General features: G+C 39.6%; 1 protein-coding gene across 1 annotated transcript in view; it reads right to left on the bottom strand.

The window, feature by feature from the left end:
* LOC137269856 (neuroligin-4, X-linked-like) overlaps positions 1-21,902 on the bottom strand; it is a 133,442-nt gene that overhangs the window by 15,532 nt on the left and 96,008 nt on the right. The window contains exons 3-4 of the mRNA XM_067803697.1: positions 17,600-17,785; positions 12,602-13,403 (exon numbers count right to left, since the gene is read on the bottom strand). Of these exons, the coding sequence (XP_067659798.1) occupies positions 12,602-13,403; positions 17,600-17,785 (988 nt within the window). The remainder of the gene's footprint in view (positions 1-12,601; positions 13,404-17,599; positions 17,786-21,902) is intronic.

Below are 21,902 nucleotides of genomic sequence, written 5' to 3'. Positions count from 1 at the left end.
AATGCCCAGCACAATTGGTACTATAGTAAGTAAATTCAAGCGTCATTTGTGATGTATTACAAAGTTATGGTTTACACAATGTCAAAATTGAGGAAGTGGAAATGTCCCTTCTATAGGATCTGTATGTTAGAGAAGTAATGAGTTTCAACGGGTTGCAGCGAAGCGCCGTTATCAGAGGATAACTTTATGGTTCTCAAATACGCCCGACGTGCCTGTTTCAGATCTGAATCTCTGTTCATTATTTCAGTATCTTCAATCTGCATGTTTAATTTTTCATGATGGGATTTTCTAAATTGAGTTGATAAAATATATCACGTCACTCAGTAATACCTCGTTCGAACATTGCTTATTTATTGGAATGTTGTTTTTTTCTGGAGGTAACTCTAACTCCTGAAGATATACTTTAAATGTCACCAGACTAGGGTTAGCCATATTCGCATAGCTTTTTATAAGCTTTATAGCCGGCCACGATGGTTACACCAGGTTTCCCCCACTGAGACCGGCGTCATTTCGGGTTTCTACCCAAACCTGACTGATACACTGGGATGTGTTTGAAATACTGTTCACCTCACTCTTCCACTCAAACAGTTTAGAAATTCTTTCCACATATAAACCAAGACTAGCGTATGCTCTCAAGTCTTGACGTCAGTTGGTATGATTTTGTTGTGCTCAGTGGTAATTTATTTAGATAAAATATATCTTATCCTTTTTCTCACCAGGCGCAAACGTCTTCCCCTTTAGATTTATGAATACCTATTTAGACTTAACACTTATATCGACGAAAAGGAAACAAAGGCAATAGGGTTAGGTATATACAGTAAAATCACTCACCCATACCGTTTTTTTTTCGAACCATCTACAGGTGTTTCCTTTCATAAGACTAAGTAAAACTGCACTGTACGCAAGAGTCAAGTTGACATTATACCATCACATTATCTCTCTCGATTAACAATAGAAAGAACATCAATTCGTTCCTAGATGATTCTAAATAAATGAACAGGAGTGAATGAGTGTGGTTTTACGCCGTTTCGAGCTAGATGACTTTAAATAAATGAACAAAGAGTAGTTGAGTATAGTTTTGCTCCGTTTCGAGCTAGATGACTTTAAATAAATGAACAAAGAGTAGTTGAGTATAGTTTTGCTCCGTTTCGAGGTAGATGACTTTAAATAAATGAACAAAGAGTGAGTGTAGTTTTACGCCGTTTGAGCTAGATGATTTTAAATAAATAAACAAAGAGTAAATGAGTATAGTTTACGCCGTTTAGTGCCATATTGCTGCAACATTAAGATGAGGGACACCAGAAACAGGCTTCACACATTGTGTGATTGAGGAATCGAACCTGGGCGTTCGTCGTGACGAGGGAATGGTTTAACCACTAGGCTATACCGCTGCCCAAATAGACAAAGAACACTGAATGATGGGTTGCCACACCGACGCTATATATGCTCGTGTACGTCTTTATCAACTACATCATGTTTCTATTCACTGAAACCATCTATTAATCCTGTATTTATTATCTTCATTTTTTCATAGTGGAAATACAAACCACGTTGGGACTGTACATATCCCAGCTGTTAGACTGTCCTTAAATCTATTGAGATTTCAATAGACCAGTGTTGAATGGATTATGTTCATTTACGTGGACAATGGCCGTGTTTCTTTCAGCTTCAGTATCACGCATAATCCATAGAGTGACCGAATGTAGTTTTACGTCGCTTTTAGCAAAATTCCAGCAATATCACTGTGTGTAGGGGTGGGGGACACTGGAAATGGGTTTCTCACACAGTACCCATGTGAGGGATCAACGGAGTCCTCGGCATGATGAGCGAACACCTTAACCACTACGCTACACAATCGCCCATGAATGCATAGACTACACACAAACAAAACAATACCGTCAAACATTAAACAAACACATCATGACACTGAAGGTACAGCTCTGTGCTCGGGTGTTGGATGATCTAATGACTGAGGACGGGCATCGTTACCCATAATCCATAAACATTTGATCCTGGAAACGGTTTGAAATAACGCAGTCAATAACAGGACTCGCACGACACACTAGTAAATCAATAAGGTCAATTTAGCAACACAGTGTAGACAGGAGTCTCGTAAAGGCAATCTCCATAAGTGAAAGTATGTAGAAAAGTCAATGGAATTACCTATCTCTTACATAAAGACAGGATGAACAGTGGATCAGAAGCGTATGAATACTTATAGCCTCCTTGTATTCTCCATCGTCTAATAACTACATCATGATGGAAGACTTCACGCGAGTCAATAAACAGAGCGTCTACATAGAGACGAATATCAAATAAGAATAACTAAGAATGTGTTAAACCCGTTAGGTGATGTCTTCACCAGGCTGCAAATATACGACCAGTATCACGGGTTTATTCCTGACTGAGATATGAATATGCATATACGCCCATGAAAGTGTGAGCATAGTATGAGTTCCACACATGACGGGTACCTATTCGTAACTTTAATTGCAATACTACATAGACAGTAGGGGCTCTAGACGCCCCCTTGTATACATGCTTGTGCATGACGTCACTACTCTCTATGTGGTCAATAATTCGGTTACTATTACGACGGGTGTTTGCGGTGCAAATGACTGTGCAGAACAAAACCTACGTGTATATTTCTAAACATTTTAACATGAAATATTCGTTTTTAAACAAACAACAGCCATTAAGTCATCCTTTGCAAGCGTTGCTTTTTTACATACAAATGGGTTGAGCTGATTTCGTAACACTGTGCTAAATGAACTTTGTTCAATGGCAAATATAGGAAGCGATTAAATGGGATGGTGGGTTAGCTTAATGGTACAAGCGTCCGCTTGTCACCGGGTTCAATCCCTCTTATGCTTTCAAAGTGTGAAGCCCATTTCTGGTGTCCCCCACATATTACTGGACTATTGCTAACAGCGGCGTAAAACCATATTTATAAGCGATTAAAACTAAAGAACGCCTAGTTCACATAAACTCAGCACTTACTGTAGAAACATTTGTTCCTTTACTTCAAAAGCACATCCACATATGGCTTTTACGGAGCTTGACAACACAAGTGGATGATTGTGGAAAGACAGATCATTAGACCAAAGGCGTCCTGAACGTTGTTGGAGTTAATTTTAGTAGTGTCAGTTCAATGAAATCACTTCATGAACAAATGACCCATAGCTTCTACAGACAGACACATACATCAAACTGACCAAGACTTGAAAGACAATTGACTTTGGTGCGGCCAGAGTCAATGGTCACTGCGACATGTTGACCATGGGGTTCCTAGCTAATAAGACTCTAAAGGGAAGTGGCAGCTAATATTACACGGGTTGTGATGTGGAAAGAGCAACTTGCAGTGGCATTATGGTGTATAGTCACATATAAATGGATGGCGTCTCCTGCAATTAATATAGATATGCGAGTTGATGGCATTGCATATACGGTGTTAATTTCCCATTTGTAAGGATTCGTGAAAGCGATATGACCGTTGGTTCCATGATGATTCTTCTTGACTGTTTCTCCGTTTATCAGCACGGTCGGTGTTCACTGGTGTCATTAACGCGGTAAAAAGACGTACATAAATGCGTTTTTATCAGGCCCACACGTATGTCTTTATCTGAAACACAGTTTTTATAATTTAACTTCATTATTGTAGGATATCCTCACAGTACACACGCCTCTAGGATATGCTCAAAACGCTGGTATATGTTTTCATTGGATGTCAATGTCAGCGGCACATCGTATTATCAATCGCAACTCCCCGGGGATGATACAACATTTCGAGCCACTAAACGCACCGAGTTCTTACGGCATTTTGATCTTCAGGAGGAATCCATTCACAGCTGAGTGGACTGGGAAACATACTCACAGTTTGGCCAAGTTTACGGCACGTTGTTGTACCATCAACTAGGTGTTTGTAAGTACTCAAGTCGCTACCATCTGGTCATATAACAACGGATTCGTGGGCCCTTATACATGCATAGGATAGCGTACTGTACACAATGGGGTGTGACAACACTGAAAGAGTGTGCACACAAAGGGTTTTTTAAACACCCGGTCACTGGTGGGCTCGATCCCGACACCTGAAGCTCGCTGGATCACCTAGCCCGGCGCCTTAACCAGGTCCCCCACCATGGGAACTACCATACACTATTAGATACTAAGCGTTCAATTATACTCAACAGACACCCTCCGCAGCTATAGAAAATATCTGTGCTGATTTACAATCGACACGATTCATCTTTCATTCACGCGTAATGTAAGGTGAGCTAAGAAATGGCAAGCAACTCAAACACCTTGACGAAAGGGCAACTTATTCCTGTACCATCAACTTTATTTCATCGATTTCCAGACAGAACCATCAAACACTGTAACATGAACTTTGAATGTGATCCCATATTTCTTGGTTTTGTGTTGGAGATGAGTTTTCACAAGCACTGTTGAAATGTGTAGAGGACCCAGCATGCGCAGACAGTGTCTGAAACTTGGAGTTACACGTTGGGCAAGTCATCCATTTTGTATTTCTTTGTCTATAATCATCTAAAGTCCAGAGAAAGTCGGTAACAGGCTGGTTTAATGCACTTATCGTGGTCAATAAGAGACTTTCGGGTGTTTTTTGGTAATAAGTCACTTTTTACCCCATGCCTGTCTCCTACAAAGAATTATTTAGAAAGGTTTAATTCTTAAAGAACATCAAGCTAACGACCCCCAGGGTCAGACGCTTTGAGGATAAAACAGTCCTTAACCTTCTCGAGGTTAATGGGTGTTTTCGAGTGGAGTCTGACAAATTTTCTTTCACGTTTCCATTAGATGCAGAAACCTACAGAGAATTTGATATCTAAGGAGACGTAAATTTTTTTCGTTACATCAGACCTATGTAGACCCAAATCAAAGTTAACTCTTTTATTTCAGCGTTATGCGCGGGTTCACTGGGAAGGCATACTCAGGTTTTTTTAAACGAGGTAATTAATTCTGCAGGTGTGCCAATTTTGATTGGACAGGCTTCTAAATAACTCACCTGTACAACGTGGCTGAGAACAGTTAGAAACACGCAGACCCGTGACGATTTGGGTTAGAGTTGCTCTTCAGTGACCTATGCTTGTCGAAAGAGGCGACTAATGGGATCGGTGGTCAGACTCACTGGCTTGCTTTACGCATGTCATCGTATCCCAATTGAGTAGAAGGATCCTCATGCTGTTGGTAATTGGAGTGTCTATTCCAGACTCAATTATTTACAGACCGTCGCCATGCAGCTGGAATACTGCCGAGTGCAGCGTAAAATTAAACTCACTTACTACACACAAGGCCCCTTATTCTCGATACGTTCGTAGCCCTAAGAATTTGTAACTTTGATCGTAGATAACGTCTTAAGAACGGGCTTAAGCATTTCGCAGGGCTACAAAAGTTTCGGGAATAGTTAGCCAGCATGCCATCTTCTAAAATTGTAATACTGTACCATGTGACGTTCATCCCGAACTCACGCCGATTTTAATATGCATCTCTGTTAAATAAATGAATGTCTCCGCTGCCTTAGTCAGGGCTAAAGTTATATGCCGGCGTGTTTTTAAAGTGATAGGACACAGGTGTAGTGCTGACAAACAAAAATATATTAAAAGTCAAGGAGATTCAGAACTGGGAAACTCGAGCATGGGTTCCTGTGCAGGGGACGTATGAAACTGCAGTAGAAAATTAAGACATACAATAATCTCAGCTGATTTCTGTATTGATAACTGGGGTCCATGCAGCTAGCAAAGGTACTGTAATTCCCCTGGACCCAATATGGTGGTGATCTTTAACCCGTTTTTATTTTGTAGTGACTTTCGTGATATTTGTCATTTTATTTCATGATGCCGTACTAGTTTAAAAGTCATATACGTGATACTCTCGTATATTTACTGTCCTTCGATACAGGTTTTTACGTTGTAAATGCTGTCATATTCATATTGATATCAATACAATAGACTTCTTCTCGTCATAATATGGCTGAAATATTTCCGATGTGATGCTTAATATTTACTCACTCACTCTGTGTTTTTTTTAAAAATGAGACAAAAACCCTAAAGTAAAACGAAGAAACCAACCGTGAGTACCTCAAAGAAGAATAGAGCATACCATTATGATAATGATCACAGGGTCATCATAGATCTGTTGAGGTATTAGACATATTTGATGAAACAAAGGTGAAAACTTAAAGCAGAATAATGGGACCATATTTTGCAACAAAGACAGCATCGGATAAAACGGCAACGATATCACTGACATACGTGTCTCAATATTGTCTAAACACTTTCCATGTGTAATGAATGTTTGTCTTCAAATTTACTGCAAATTGTTGTGACAGTTCTGCAGACCAATTATAAGATATCCATACTGAAGGATGTGTGACACTCGGGTTTGAATGATGCCCGATTTTAGGAAGGTAGTGTCAAAATGTATGTGTTTGCTCAGCACTCAGAACCAACGTTTCGGGAATCTTATGGTTAATTAGACTGACGCACAGAACATAAAAACAGAGGGTCATAACAGGTGCATCATATAATGTAATTCATGGCGATATATCTGAACGGCTTCAACAAGAAGGTGGTGCTAGTCGCCCTGCCCCGTCTACAGAAGATAACGACCGTAACAGACTCCCGATGGCTCCATGCCGCCATACTCTCTCTAACCGAGTTAGCGTTATTGGCGCCGCATACCACCCCTCACTGTAGTCCTCAAATAAGGGAAAATATCGATCTCATGTTATTTTAAGTCTGATAGCAATACCCCGCTCGGAAAACTAGTTTGATTACCAAAATAATATTAGCATTGCCGTGAAGAGAGTATTAAATCTGTTAGAACAAGCCCTAATAAATGTCTCTTTCTAAACACAGCCAACATCTCATTGACTGAGCATAGCTTTATAGGTAGCCAATAATTGACCATGTCTTCGACAAAGATCCTTCAGAAGATTAGAGTAACTGCTTACAATCAATGCATGGGAACAGCGTTGTTGAGGCGCCTAGTTCCGAGATGGTCAAACGTTTCAACAAACTGCAATCATTTCTTGAGTGCCACCTCGTCAGGCTGAGATTAAATTGGCCTGCGCCGTACGCTATACTGTTGGGAAACAGGTCGCATCTAAGTAGACGTAATGATTTACGACATTGCCTAATGTTCTCGCGCCTTGGCACAGACAGGACCGCCTCCAAGTGTGCCATAAATTAAGATCCTAATAATGGTAATTGAATCGTTAAGTGGCTTTCTAAATCACTGGATAAAATCAAATTGAAACTGATGTGAGCTATTGTTTTTTTTCCCTTTTTGTCAATGAGAACTAATAAGCGACAAGCACCGTCTCAAGTTGCTCACATTAGGAGGAACTTTCAGCTTTCGTGACACCGGTCATTTGCGGATTATTCTTCGATGATTGACTTCATAAAGACTTTCGGCAAACAAAAGCCTGACTCAAATGGCTCAACTCCTCAATGCCTTGTGGACTCGGTGACCGGAGCATGCATGAGGTGAAGACCATACACACAGTGGAAGGAATTCAAAGTCGGATCGGGCATCACAGACCGACGGTACTGGGCAACCCTGGGAACCTTTTAAGTCAGCAACTGCTTTCCGGGCGTCTGCTTTTTCCAACGGGGTTCTAAATGGGTTTCCTCATCTCAATATTCGTTGAAAAGGGGAAGCGCAGTTTGGTTGTTAATCGGAACTGCCTGGGTCTCTGTATTTCAGTCTAAGAGTGCAAGGTTTTAAATGAATGAAGTATGTATAACATGTACCCAAATGGCATGAAGCAAATAGCTTTCACAGTGTTGCCGGTTGGACAACTGCATTAAACGTTGTATCGAATTGAGGCTTGTCGGAATGACATGCATGGTCATGCCTAAAGATTAAAGTAAAGTTTATGAAACATGCGCAGTCCGGAAGGGTGAATCTGGGCGAAATTCAATTATAGTAGAATCAATGTTAAGCAGAATTTAATGGACCCATTTCTCGTCTGAGAAATTGCAGTAAATAGAGAAACAGGTTTATCAGAACGGCCACATCAAAACTAACTCTCTCTCTCTCTCTCTCTCTCTCTCTCTCTCTCTCTCTCTCTCTCATGTGTCATTTTGCATACTGACGGGAATCGAGATGTTATTACTTAAACTAGTAGCGGTTCCACATCATTTTTATTGATGACAACATTTTTACAAATCCTTCAACATTTGCGTCTATTACTTCAATTCTGAAGCTATTACAATTGTTCCCAATGCGATTGCTAATTTTCCTAAAGTAATAATCCTCTTTAGACTCTTTGCGAAAATACTTTTTCTAAAAGGCCCATGATTGGGGCACTAATCAGTTTTTTCGTCACAATCAAATTATCTCGTATGTTTGAAAAGAAGCCCATGACGCCAACCGGGCATCAGTTTCCATGACAACGGAATGCTGCATAGAGTTCATGTGTTGTTAAACATCAGTTTCGAGTCAATTATTGAAAATACGATATTCATTCAGGACATTAAGTTGACAGTTTTATTCGATTCAGAATTAAAGCATCTGGGTAACAGTTACCATTCTTCAGCCAATGAAGAATTTACATGGAATAAAAGATCGCAAGCTTACTTGCTAAGACACATCATGATTGACAGCTATGCAATGTTCCAATTAGGCATATCTAATGCCACGGAATTTCCTTAAGCTGTCATAAGCCTATGAGCTATGACCAGAGATCTGAGCAAAACCAATCATTTCATATTCCTCTGAAGACAAGTATTCCGAACTCTGGGCATCTCTAAATACGCATGGATTCGGTGTTTCAGTGGATTTTCTCCGCGCAACGCTAACGGACATGCTGTCCTGAAAATGAGACGGCAACCGGTGGCCGAAAAAATGAAAACCAACTGCCGCCATCGAGGATCACGCCGGCAATCAGCCAAGCCACTGAACTATTCTAAACATCACCTTTGAGTCGACGTTTACATCAAGAATTAAGTACTGAGGGACTATCCTGAGACAACATTCCCAACACTTGTAACAAAAAGCATGTACCGACCGCCGCAATAATCTCTTTGTGCAACCAATCTAATTTCAGATGGCATTTACATTTAGAGCCAAAATGAGTGTTAGCACCTGCTCTTTATTGAACATCTGTTTTAACACGAAAACAGCTTTCTTCAGCACTGTATCCGATTTAGGAGAGAACAGCTATACGTACGCTGAGTGAGTAAAGATTTGTGGATCTCATCTTTCGTAAGGATGAAAACATTCTATGTCATTTATGTTTCTATACGAGAACACCACCGCCACCAACAACACCCACAACAACAAGACTTGACCCTCGGTTATTATATTATTCCGTACAGAATTCATCTGGACAGTGAATTGGTCAATGTGCAACGGAAGGTTTTCCCAGTGGTCATTTTGACATTTAGCCCGGCCAGACATTTTCAAACCAAGCCTTATTTCACAAATGGATCAGGCTCAATCATGCTTCTACATAATGGTATCATGCACTTTCTTTATCTTTAGCAGTTACGCAAAGAAATTACTTTAATCAAAATATAGCTCGTTGGTGGCAATAAACAGATTTATTAACATCTGCCAAGTCAACAGGCCCGGCGAAAATCTGAGTCCTGGCTTTAGAATGAAGCCGTTTAATGAGGATCAGATGGGAGTGCTGACTGTTATGGATGAACATCATCTGCTGGGACGGAAGACCATCATTCATATGTGGCCTAGTTAAATTTTGCCATTAATTCATCGATGGTCTAGACTGTTGTTTACAGGTTCTGACCACTGATTTGTCTGGCCTCACAGATCGATATCATATTCCAGTGTTGTTGATAGGGTGATGCTCAATGGACCTAAGAGGACTAGCCTCTCCGATGTAAAACTTATGCAGTTGGTCCCAGACATTTAAACGTAAATATTGATGATAGACTTCATATTTACAAATTGCGATGGATTCATAGAAAGGGTAATTGGACTGACAAGCTAAACTGACAGGATATTCCGAGGTATGAAATGGCTTCGAAGTAATCACAAATTTTATCTTACATCTTCTCAGTTATATCTGTAAATAGCTGAGTTGTATATTTGGTCCAAACGCTTTACCAGATGTCCGACTGCAAATTACTTACTGAGAAGAGCTTACGCTAGAATTACAAATGTCTCTTAGCTAAATATAATAGCTTAATTTGAACTTTCTAAATGAATATGAACACAAAGAATACATTATTCCTCTATCTGATTCGCGTCCGTGCGCTGTGAATAGATTTTCGCTTGAGATGACAAAAGAAGATAGATCTAGATATAATTCACTTTCCATTTTCACCAGTATCAGAGTCTTGGTCACATTGCATGCATCATGTGTTAGTTGTTTTGTTTGTTGTTTAATGCCGCACTCAGCAACATACCAGGCATATATTTGCGACCTGTAAATACTCGACTAGACCAGTGATCAATCCAGTGATCAACAGCATGAGCAGTGATCTACGTATTGGGATCCGATGACTTGTGTCAAACAAGTCAGCGAGTCTGACCACCTGATCCCTTTAGTCGCCTGTTACAACAAACAGTGGTTACTGAAGATCAGTTCTAACCCGAATCTTCACTGTCTGCATCATGTGTGTAGTGTGTTGCATTATCTATAAAAAACATGTTGTCGGAACCGTCTGTGTCAAACTGTCACTCTAATGTTAATGTCCAGTTATACCTGACCGTCCCTCACAATGTCGATATTTCACGAATACGGCGAATATTCAATTTATTTTTCCCTTGACTGAAGCTAAAGGTCGAATTATCTTAACGTGGAATTCACATCGAGAAAATCAATTTATTTTGACATTGGAAATTGAATTCATTCCCCAGCAGACAACTGATAATGTGCTCGCGGAACAAGTCTAGCGTTACAGCCTCAAAAGATAAGCTGATTATGGAATTGTAATTTATATTTTTAAAAATTTCAGACAGCCTATCGGTTTATTTTATCACGGTTTGTGTGTTATTGTTTCAGAGGAGGACCTCGAGGAGGTACATGTTCTCAATGGGATTTATTATTAAAGCAAGGGTTACGTTCATATGAAAATCAGACAGTATCTGTTCTGAAAAATGATCAGCGTGTTGCTAATATTTTATCTATCTTTGTGGATGACCAGTTGGTTAATTATTCCGTCAGTCCAACGTTTCGATACAGACACCGAGATGATAATAATAAGAACAATTTTCTTTGTTACACTGAGTATATATTCACCCTCTCAACATCCCTGCTTGACAATGGTACAAGGATCTGTATCGAGTCTCGGACCACGACGTGGATATCCATGATAAAATGTGCACATACTGTACTTCTAAGATGCAGATCTTCAGATAAGGCGCGCAATACAAATCACATTTACTCAATTAATTACAAATATGGGAGTACAAAAATTCACAAGAATCACTAAAAACCCAATAGGCCTATAATACCTTGCGTACATTAATCAATTAACTAAATTGACTTGTGTATGATTCGTCGTGGCGCCCAAACTCTACAACAACATTAGTTAATGTTAGGCGATGCCTATATATAGATATACTATTACAGCCGTAGCTACTGTCCGGGGTTTACACTAAAAGTCACATGACTTCCATGCTGAGTATTTCGAAATGGCTGTCAAATATATACATTTATATTTATATATTTAGCAGAGTTAAGTACCCAGTAAGGATAAGAAACACTGTGTAAAAGTACTCAATTCTTAAAAAGTAGTGGGAGTATACAAGATGCTAGTTACTTCTCAAAACATGGAAATTAATCATACATATTTAGACATGGGAGTAAATACCCAACTGCTTGAAACACTATCTGGAGCACCGAAAATGTCATGTAAACGTTAGTTGGTGAATTCAGAGCGCTACTCTAGCTAAATGCCAATCAGACCCATTTTCACTAATCAATCAAAATCAGATTAGTATCTCCTATGAGAAATGTTGTCTACAAGGGTTAAACAGTTTAACATGGTGAAAGAGCATTTAGACAATGAAAACGCATTCGGAATTTAGGTCAATCGATGATAAATTAAACTGTATATACATTCGCACATTGTTTACCACCAAGGACGAAAAAAGTGACTCCAGTTGCTTGGCAACATAGTGAAGTAATTCTCTTTCAAACCAAACAAACAAACAAATTTTTTTTAAAATGAAGAAAACAAAAAACAAACAAAAAAAACCCAAAAAATCAAAACAATAATACCCCCCCCCCCCTAAAAAAAACCCAAAACAAAAACAAAACAACTAAAATGAAAATAAACAATGAACATGTTAGAACATGTAAACCATATGCTTTCTAGCTCATAAAACAACATATTATAATTTCCTGATTGGTTATATTATTATTTCCATTTGAGAAAAGAATGAATTATAAATATCACATATTAGATCTATTAATAAAGCACGTAAAATAAGAAATGAGAAAATAATGTCGGTAGTCTATTTCGGGAAATGATTGAATATATAAGTTCAATACAATGTACATTAGTTCGATCGAACATCCATATGAGCTGAATATTTTTCCTGAAAAGAAACTGCCAAAACACGTTTACTTGTACAGCAATCCAAAGTCTACTATTGTAACACTCACCCAGTTTTGGCAAAATTCGTCCAGTACGTCATGACAGCCTCGCTAAGCATCTTCTCTGCGCTGGTGTAAGTGGAGGGAAAGGGAGACAATCCATCAACAATAGGAGCACCAAAAACATATGGCAGTTCATCACCATGGATACCATGTACATCCTGTGAATTCTCTGATTGGGTAGAGTACGTAAATGCATATAAATAAGTGTCGGCTGTTTCTGCATGTTTCTGGGCTGTTTCCATCAGAGGTGCAACATACTGCCCGTCACTTAGCAAATCCATGATGTTGTTTCTCTTGGAAATTTTATCTGATATCCGGTTCCAGTCTGTGTAATGGTGATCAAGAATCTCGAATATTTTCTGTCTGTGGTATCGGAAAACATTTTGTACGTACGTTCTGATTATTTGCGTTTTCCGAAATTCAGATATTCCCTTTTTGATCTCCTGTTGTTTTAGGTAGGAGTACGCTTCGTTCTTGGTAATGCCAAACATCACCTTGGCCGAAGCAAACTTCATCTTCTTCTCATTAATCATCTCCATTACCTTCTTTGGAAGCACCGACCATCCATCGACGGATGGCGCAAAACAAGAATAATACTTCGGTGCCTTGGGAACTGCATTTACAAGCTCTTCGTACGTACGTTCCCTGAGACATCTGATGAGCTTTTGGGAATCACTTATGAACCGGCTACAATTGACATTGATGGCAAGTTTTTGAGTACACCAAACAGGGTCGTAGGACACGGCCCAGGTGCTCAGTGCAGAACCACTTTGAATGATGGCTCTTTGGAAGAACGGACCACGACCTTCTGCAAACAGAAATAGTGAAGATAGACTGATAGTTCCATGGGTTGATGTGAAGGTACATATAAATATCCAGTGTTGGAATACGGCTAATCTGAACACGTTAGTGACAGAGTTTTAACATTCGATCTGTGAAAGAAAATGTTTAATGTGGGGACATGTGCATCACTTTAACGTTGTTATTGGACAAACATCGGTCAAAGGATATGTCAATTTGAGATCATAACCCATTACATATTACAACATGGTGTGAGCTGTACCATCATGTACGTCTAAAATCTTGTACTCGTTCTAAAGAGACGTCAGCGTGAAATCGTAACCGAATTCGATGTCCATATTACAAATGTTAGCCGTACCAATATTTACACGCTTACAGATGTGTAAATTAAATAATTTATTATGTTAGTGTTCCTTATATTACACACAGAGTGTGTCTGTATGTTTGCAGAGTGTGTCTGTATATTTGCAAAGCAATAACAAGATGCAGACTCTTCTGCCCTGGATTTAATAATGATCAATGTATTATTGATACAAAGGAAAGGAAAGGAAAACAACCGAACACAATGTGTGTATTGTACATTATTATCAAGACCAGCTCGCTTCAAAACATGGGGTGCTTCAGATACATTTACTTTGCTTCTGGCTGCTTCACAGCTTTTGTATGTCTGTACTACTTTTGGTTTAGAGCTAGTACTTGTTGCTGCTAAAGGATTATATAGCAGAAGCTTTGGCAACACTCCTGTTTTACTTATTAAAAACCCTGGCAAACGGTTTTAGCGAGGAACATATCAAAACGTTACTATTGTCGCACTCCCCCTGTTTTGGTGTCAGTAGTCCATCAGTTTAAGCCTAAGGTCTCATTGCTCGATACAATACGACATCATGAGATTAGATACAAAAATGAATTTGTAGATCACGGTATAACAATGCATATATTGCCATGTGATATCGCCCGTCTGTGCCAAAGCCAACACGGACGTGTCTTGAAGGAAAGGTGCAGCTCAGCACCTGCGAAATACAATAACGAGATTTTTTCGAGAATAATGGCCACGTATTAAACCAGGATTGACGTAAATCCATTGGTATAATGGCGTTATTTTCCTCAATGTGTGAAATGACAAACAGGCCAGACGTTTGAAAGTGACACACAAATAGATGAGATGCTGAAAATGTTCATTTACTTCGAAAGGAAACGGGCTAAGGGTGGTGGTAAACACTGGAGCCATGGCATTGTCCAGGATGTAGGCGAGAGGATGTCAGGAAGTTGGTTCTACCAAATATAAACTGTGTATTTAACTTGGTTTCTGATGGATCATAATGTAATAATACTCACATAACATGACATTACAAAGTGGATGATGTATTCATCAAGACATTAACTGCCAAAATATGCCATGTTATATAAACTGAGATATCAGTTAAAACTCACAAACACGCTGTTGTTTGATCCTTAAGGCGGATAATAATTATCTGCAGAGTATCATGTCTCCGAGTTCCAATTATAACTTCACCCAGATACACACTGATCATACGTAAAGGAAAACAGATCACGACAACCCCCTTTAGCCAAATACCTTTATGTAGACAGGATCAGTGTCCAGACGCACATGTATCAATGTTTTATCCATCCAGATCTGAATACGATGGCGTTCAGCACATATATCCTTCGCTTACAACGTTAATGGTTTGCACGTATATTGTTCGATTCAATTGTGGGGAATGTTTTGTGTCAGTGCAGGGGTTACGCATTGGCATTTTCAGGGAAGTAAGTACAGACATTGCAATTGAGTGTTTGTTAACAGATGTAGGGTTGATTATAGCTTGGCTTGGAATTTGATGGACTGTCGATGTGGAAAAAAGGTATAAATGTTGTCAATCGGACGCTTACAACTAAACAGGATTAACATCTTTTTCAGAATCATTATGCAAGTATCTACCTCATGCTATTGATTGGGAGTTCATATCATGTAATCGAATCTTCATATAGATCAGACCCGTGAAGGTCCCGGGGTAGAATAGGCCTTCAGCAACCCATGCTTGCCATAAAAGGTGACTATGCTTGTCGTAAGAGGTGACTAACGGGATCGGGTGGTCAGACTAGCTGACTTGATTGACACATGTCATCGGTTCCCCATTGCGCAGATCGATGCTCATGTTGTTGATCACTGGATTGTCTGGTCCAGACTCGATTATTTACAGACCGTCGCCATATAGCTGGAATATTGCTAAGTGCGACGTAAAACTAAACTCACTCACTCACTCACATAGATCAAATTGTTACCTAAACCAACTTATGATAATACAATGTGATTAAAAACAGATATTTCTATTTTTTTCGTATGTATGTATACATAGGGTAATTAACACGTGTAAGAACATACACTCTTCCTACTTCAAATACTGGTTCGTACGTGCGTGCGTGTGCGTGTGTGTTCGTGCGCTTGTGTGTGAAGTATCAGGTTAATTAGAGTTCGTTCCTTTTATTCAAAACCTAATTATTGTAACTTGATTCACGAAATCCCGTGATGGTAAGAGATGAATTAGAGAATTATTTCAATTTCCAAGATTCACTGTATTTGATCTCACATTAATTCCAGTTATGAACGTAATGTCCGTGTTTCTCAGTGTTGCTGATGTTCTAGCAGTGACCGGTATGACTCTGGGGGATTCTAGCAACATTAAACCTGACCACTTAGAAATGAAAATTGTTACAAGACTCGCTAGCTCATTGAAAACGGAAGGCAAGCGCGACTCGCCCAGAGTGACGTATTGCTTTGTGAAAGTCTGCTGCATCTCGGATGGACGTGTCACAGAAGTCAGGGATCCGAAACAAATTATGGGAGACTGGAGTCTATGAATACCGACGGCTTGTCATCATCCATTACTCTCATTACTTCTTCAACTGGGAAGGCCACGCACACGGCTAATATAGGAGGACTTCAATAAATGAACTATGTTGTCTCGTTTGGATTGATATAGATTGAACATGGCTGAAACGCATAGCTTTTGTCTCACTGTCCTAGGTCACGGATTGTCAATGGATCGGGTGCTTTTAGCAAATACAAAATGATATCATGCTAATCAAATTTTAAAAATGATTTTTGGGCATCGCGTCGGTATTATATATGAATCTTTATAATGATCTTTGCTTTGATGTGTACATGAAATTATTATATTTTACTATATTTTGTCTTGCGTTTGTTTGAGGCACGCAGCAACATTCCAGGAATATAATTCGCGTCTTCACCACGCAATCCAGTGGTGGACGTCATGAGTATCGATTTACCTAACTGGGTTATGATGACATCCATCAACCAGTCAGCCAGCATGTCCACCCGATTCCGGTAATCGCCTTCAACGGCAAGCACGACTTTATACAGATCAATTCTAATCCGGATCTTCACGGGGAGCGTAATACATAAACCGCTTATGTTAGGAACATTGCGATTTTTAAATGTCATGAGCGTTTCACTTTTCACTGTGTAACATCGATGAATGGTTTCATAGAACGAAACCATAATGATGCTTGATATGTTTACAATTTCGATTGGCAGCTGATAATGGTATTAATGTCACAACCGGAGTCATTATGCTCTCGTATCTAGAGTTATTGCGTATCCGCAGGCAAGTTACTATGATACTGATATGAGGTTACACATTAGCCTTAGGCAGATGAGCGGCGGTGAGGTTGTTAAAAAGCATCGCTCGTCATGCCGGAGACACGGTGTCCCTTGTAAATGATATCACTAAACGCGACATTACTCATTCACACACTCACTCACTTACACCAACCCACGTGCCCATCTATACACACTCACTCTCTCACTCACTCAACAAACAACCCACCTACTCACTCACTCATCCTCCCAATAACTAACTCACTCACTAACGAACTGGCATGGTTAAAGAAACAGTTTTTTTTAGTTTAGATTAACCCTCAGTTTCTGAATGTATAACTATTTTGACAGAAACAAATATTTCCATTTATATTGACAAAAAAACAAAACAAAAAAAAACAAACCAAAAAACAGTTACTTGGGAATTCCTGAACCTGGGGAAATCTCGGCTTGTTTCATCAGGGGAATTGGTATTAGAGAAGGCCTGGGCGGTAAAGGAAAATAATGTGATTTAGAAACTATTTCTATGTGTGAGCACAAATTAAAGAACCATTACATTCAGAACCCGACAAACCAAATCCCACCTGACGCAAATGGCGAGAGCATCAGCAGGTTGACAAGAGCGGCCCCATGGCCGTGACCAAACAGTGTCACCCGTTGCGGATCACCAGTAAAACTGGCGATGTTTTCTCTAAGCCAGTGCAAAGCCTGAGTGATATCCAGGAGAGCGTAGTTCCCCATGGCAGCCTGGTTCCCCGTCGTCAAGAAACCTGAAACATTAAAGGTTGACATTCGTATGACAAATAGTGCTGGTGTCTTGCTTAACGCCGCGCCCATCAACATTGCAGCTACACCAAGTAAACAATCGTCAATCCAGTGATTAACGTCATGAACATCTGTCAACGGTGTTGCGATTACATGTGTCAAACAGGTCAGCGAGGCCGTTGGTCCCATGTACTGAAGTTAGTTCTGTCAGCGTCCAACATGCACACTTTTCTAACTAAATATAATATGCAATCTTGCACCGCTGTTGCGAATGTTAAGAAGTCGAACCTACGGTTGTCTAGAAATGAAAGCTTGGCCCATGTGTATTCCGTATTTTATCCACTTAAGGCCTGGGTTTGAATCCCCACATGGGTACAATGTGTGAGGCCCATTTCTAGTCTACCCCGTCGTGACATTGCCGGAATATTCCTAAAAACGGCGTAAAAAACTTCTCACTACTCCGTGTTTTATAATCATTTTACGGATGTGTCGAATATTTGATAACAGGGCATATTTGCGCAGGTTCTTTCAAATTCGACACAACGGTGTTTCAATGTCATTCTGTGTTCAGCTTGTCACGTACACCAAATGCAGTGAGACATGTCATGAGGGACACATCAGAACTAGATATTTATTAAGAATGAATTTAATAGGACCGTGTCACATTAGTCTGAATATGTGTGAATCTATCGCACTGTGATATCATATAAATCAACAGCTTGAAGATGATCTTCAAGCCTTGGAGCTTTAAACATTCAACGACTCGTGCTCATATATATAATATGAAATATAACTGGGCAAAACTTTCTCAACCCTGAGACCTTTTACTTCCTGGAACGGGTATCCTATTTAAAACATGGCGGATCTACAAAGCATCGTCTTGAAGCGTGGCTAGCAAGCAAATATCAGTAAGAATCGTCGGAATATAAAGAATGCCACTTTGTGTACAGAATCCGAATATTATATTTTAAAGGCGATTGTAATCTGGAATTCCGCGCCGCGGGTTGACATTAAAGCAACATTTGATGTGACCAAAAGACTATGGATACCGCCAATGATTAAAACCTGGAGTAAAAAGACGTACAAACTGATTGGTCTAGTGACATATCGTGGTTACAGTATTAATTAGTCTACTGACATATAAACTGTAGCCTGGCGTCAGAAAGAATGTTCAGCTCATAAACAACACACAATAATATTTACTTCTGTTACGAGATTTCATTGAGCGAACAACTTATGAAAGACTGCACAAGGAGCTCTTAAGAACGCTACTTCATTGTATATTGTCCAGAAGGTGAATACTGTTTCATACTGTTATGAGTTGTTTGTTGGGTTTTTATAATATATTACGTTTATAATTTAATGCCGCGCGAAGCAACTTGACAGCTACAAGACGGTGGTCTCTATACACTCATCTCTGGAACAGACAGTCCGGAAAGCAACCATGCAGACAGTATATGATGACATGCATCTTATTTTCAACCAAATCATCGATTCGGTGGTTCCATCCTACAACAAACAAAGGTTCCTGAAAACCCAGTCTTCATAATACCGATATATAAGACTTGATTACGATAATCTCATACAGTACAAACTAGACAAGGACGCTGAGCGGTAAGGTTGTCTTGTGGTTAAGCGTTCGCAGGTCCCTCTGAAGACTCAAGTTCGATTTCCCAAAAGGGTAATATTTGTGAAGACCATAGTGTACCTCACAGTGATATTGCTGGAATTTGGCTACAAGCGGCGTAAAACTAAACTCACCTACTCATAAAGACGCTGTTTTACACAGGACATACTCCTGTGTAAAGGAAGCACAAAACTGAATGTTATGAACCTACTACCTAAAACCATTAACTCTATATGGACAGTAATGTTTACTGCAAAGCCAAGCAAAACGTTGCAATCAGACGTATACGTTATTTAGCACGTAATTAATGTCAGAGGTTTTACTTCTTACCTAATTAGTGTTTACTTTCACAGTTTGTCACGTTAAGTCTATAAAACCGTTTATGAAAGTTCTTCCTTGGTATTGTGCCAAGACGAGAACATTAACTCGGGCCGGCCTATAGATAATGACGATGTCATATATACTCATCAAGGCTACGCTAACGGAGCTATGCGTTTTCGTGTTATCAATAAGGAGTCGCATATAACATTAAATCGGGCCAGCCTATAGATAATGACGATGGCATATATACTCATCAAGGCTACGCTAACGGAGCTATGTGTTTTCGTGTTATCAATAAGGAGTCGCATATAACATTAAATCGGGCCGACCTATAGATAATGACGATGTCATATATACTCATCAAGGCTACGCTAACGGAGCTATGCGTTTTCGTGTTATCAATAAGGAGTCGCATATAACATTAACTCGGGCCAGCCTATAGATAATGACGATGGCATATATACTCATCAAGGCTACGCTAACGGAGCTATGTGTTTTCGTGTTATCAATAAGGAGTCGCATATAACATTAAATCGGGCCGACCTATAGATAATGACGATGTCATATATACTCATCAAGGCTACGCTAACGGAGCTATGTGTTTTCGTGTTATCAATAAGGAGTCGCATATAACAAACAATCGGCAATACAGAAACACATCTGTGGACTAAAACGTATTCTCTGACATGAACATAGTTGACCAAAACAAAAATGTTCGTAGATAATAACCATTAAATATAAAATAAAAAGTAGCCAGCGACTTTAAAAATCTAGACTTACATTACAACCCAAACGCATAGATACTGACCTTGAAACAAACTTAGCCAAGAAAGTCCATGGAGGTCTAGAATATGGGGCAAAATCTGGACTCATTTCATTTTACATTTTTGTTTTCTCTATTATGTATTCTATTTATTTCAGAACGTTCGTACACACCTCGAAATATGCATACCCAATCCCAGAGACTTTCAGCATGTACACTTATGACATATTCTAGACTCTCACGGTCTGGATATATTTGTTTTGTTCCAAGGTCTGTATGCCATACTATGCAACAGGGAGTTATTTCAGGATTTCTGTAATACAGATAATTGTCTGTAATAACTACATTTTTTGGCTCAGTTGAATGTCAAATATAGGCTTTCTCTAATTACAATTCAACCCCTAAACCCTTATCGGACATATCAAATTACATGCAAGACCGTGGTGATGGTGATAAGATTTAACCGCTTCCCAGGCATTACGCAAGTTCATTGTACACGGTTCAATTACACCCTGTTTGTCTTCACTGTTTCTAGTTTCTGCCCGATGTGAGTAATAAACAAAAAAAAAAAGACTGCGAAATATCTGCTGCTTCATCAAAAGAACTCGTCAAGATGTAGCTGCAACGCTGCCGATGTGACGTTAAATATTAACACACTCACTCATCAAAAGAAACAAATGCTTGCGAAATACTAGTTTCTTCCATTACAGAAAAGAACGTCACCACGAGTAATTCGACTTTTGATATCACTCAGTGCCTCCATACTTCAAATGTGCGAAGTTCCTTTCAAGCCCTGCCAATGCACATACTCCAGGGTCAGACATTCAACACAAAGTATCGGAAACGTACTTTAGAGTCTTCCCTCAGAGGTACTGCTATCACTTCTACCTTTCCCCAATAAAACTCGAACCTACACGAGTTTCGGAATCTATGAATAAAATTGCATCTGCAGGTCTAAGAGCCTTCGGCTGTGGACTTTGGTCCGCACTGCTCGTTTGGCCTTTTCGTTTCTTGACTTGGAACTTGCAAACGGTCCTGGGCACGTGCTCAATTGTTTGGCAACATCTTTCCAACCTATCTTTAATACTATTCTCCTTCTTATAACGACGTCTTCGCCCCGAGGGAAGAGGTTTTATATTCGTCGAGTTCTATCGATAGTTTTCTGGCCTGGACCTTTGTTCCCGAGGCGGAATTATGAAGATATTCTTGGCAATTGTCTCCTGAAGACGCCTGGTCTCAGCTCGGTTGCAAAGAAAGCACATGGATAATTCTGAACGGATATTTTTCTACCGCTCGAATTCACGAATTGCTCACAACGCTAAACTTTATCAATTATGACCGACTGCGCCAAAGGCCTCTCATAGAAATTGGCTAACCCAGCCCATTTGAACTGTAATCGTATTTCCTCTTG

Source organism: Haliotis asinina, unplaced genomic scaffold (assembly GCF_037392515.1).
Source record: "Haliotis asinina isolate JCU_RB_2024 unplaced genomic scaffold, JCU_Hal_asi_v2 scaffold_17, whole genome shotgun sequence".
Taxonomy (NCBI): domain Eukaryota; kingdom Metazoa; phylum Mollusca; class Gastropoda; order Lepetellida; family Haliotidae; genus Haliotis; species Haliotis asinina.
This window is presented reverse-complemented; position numbering and strand designations above follow the sequence as displayed.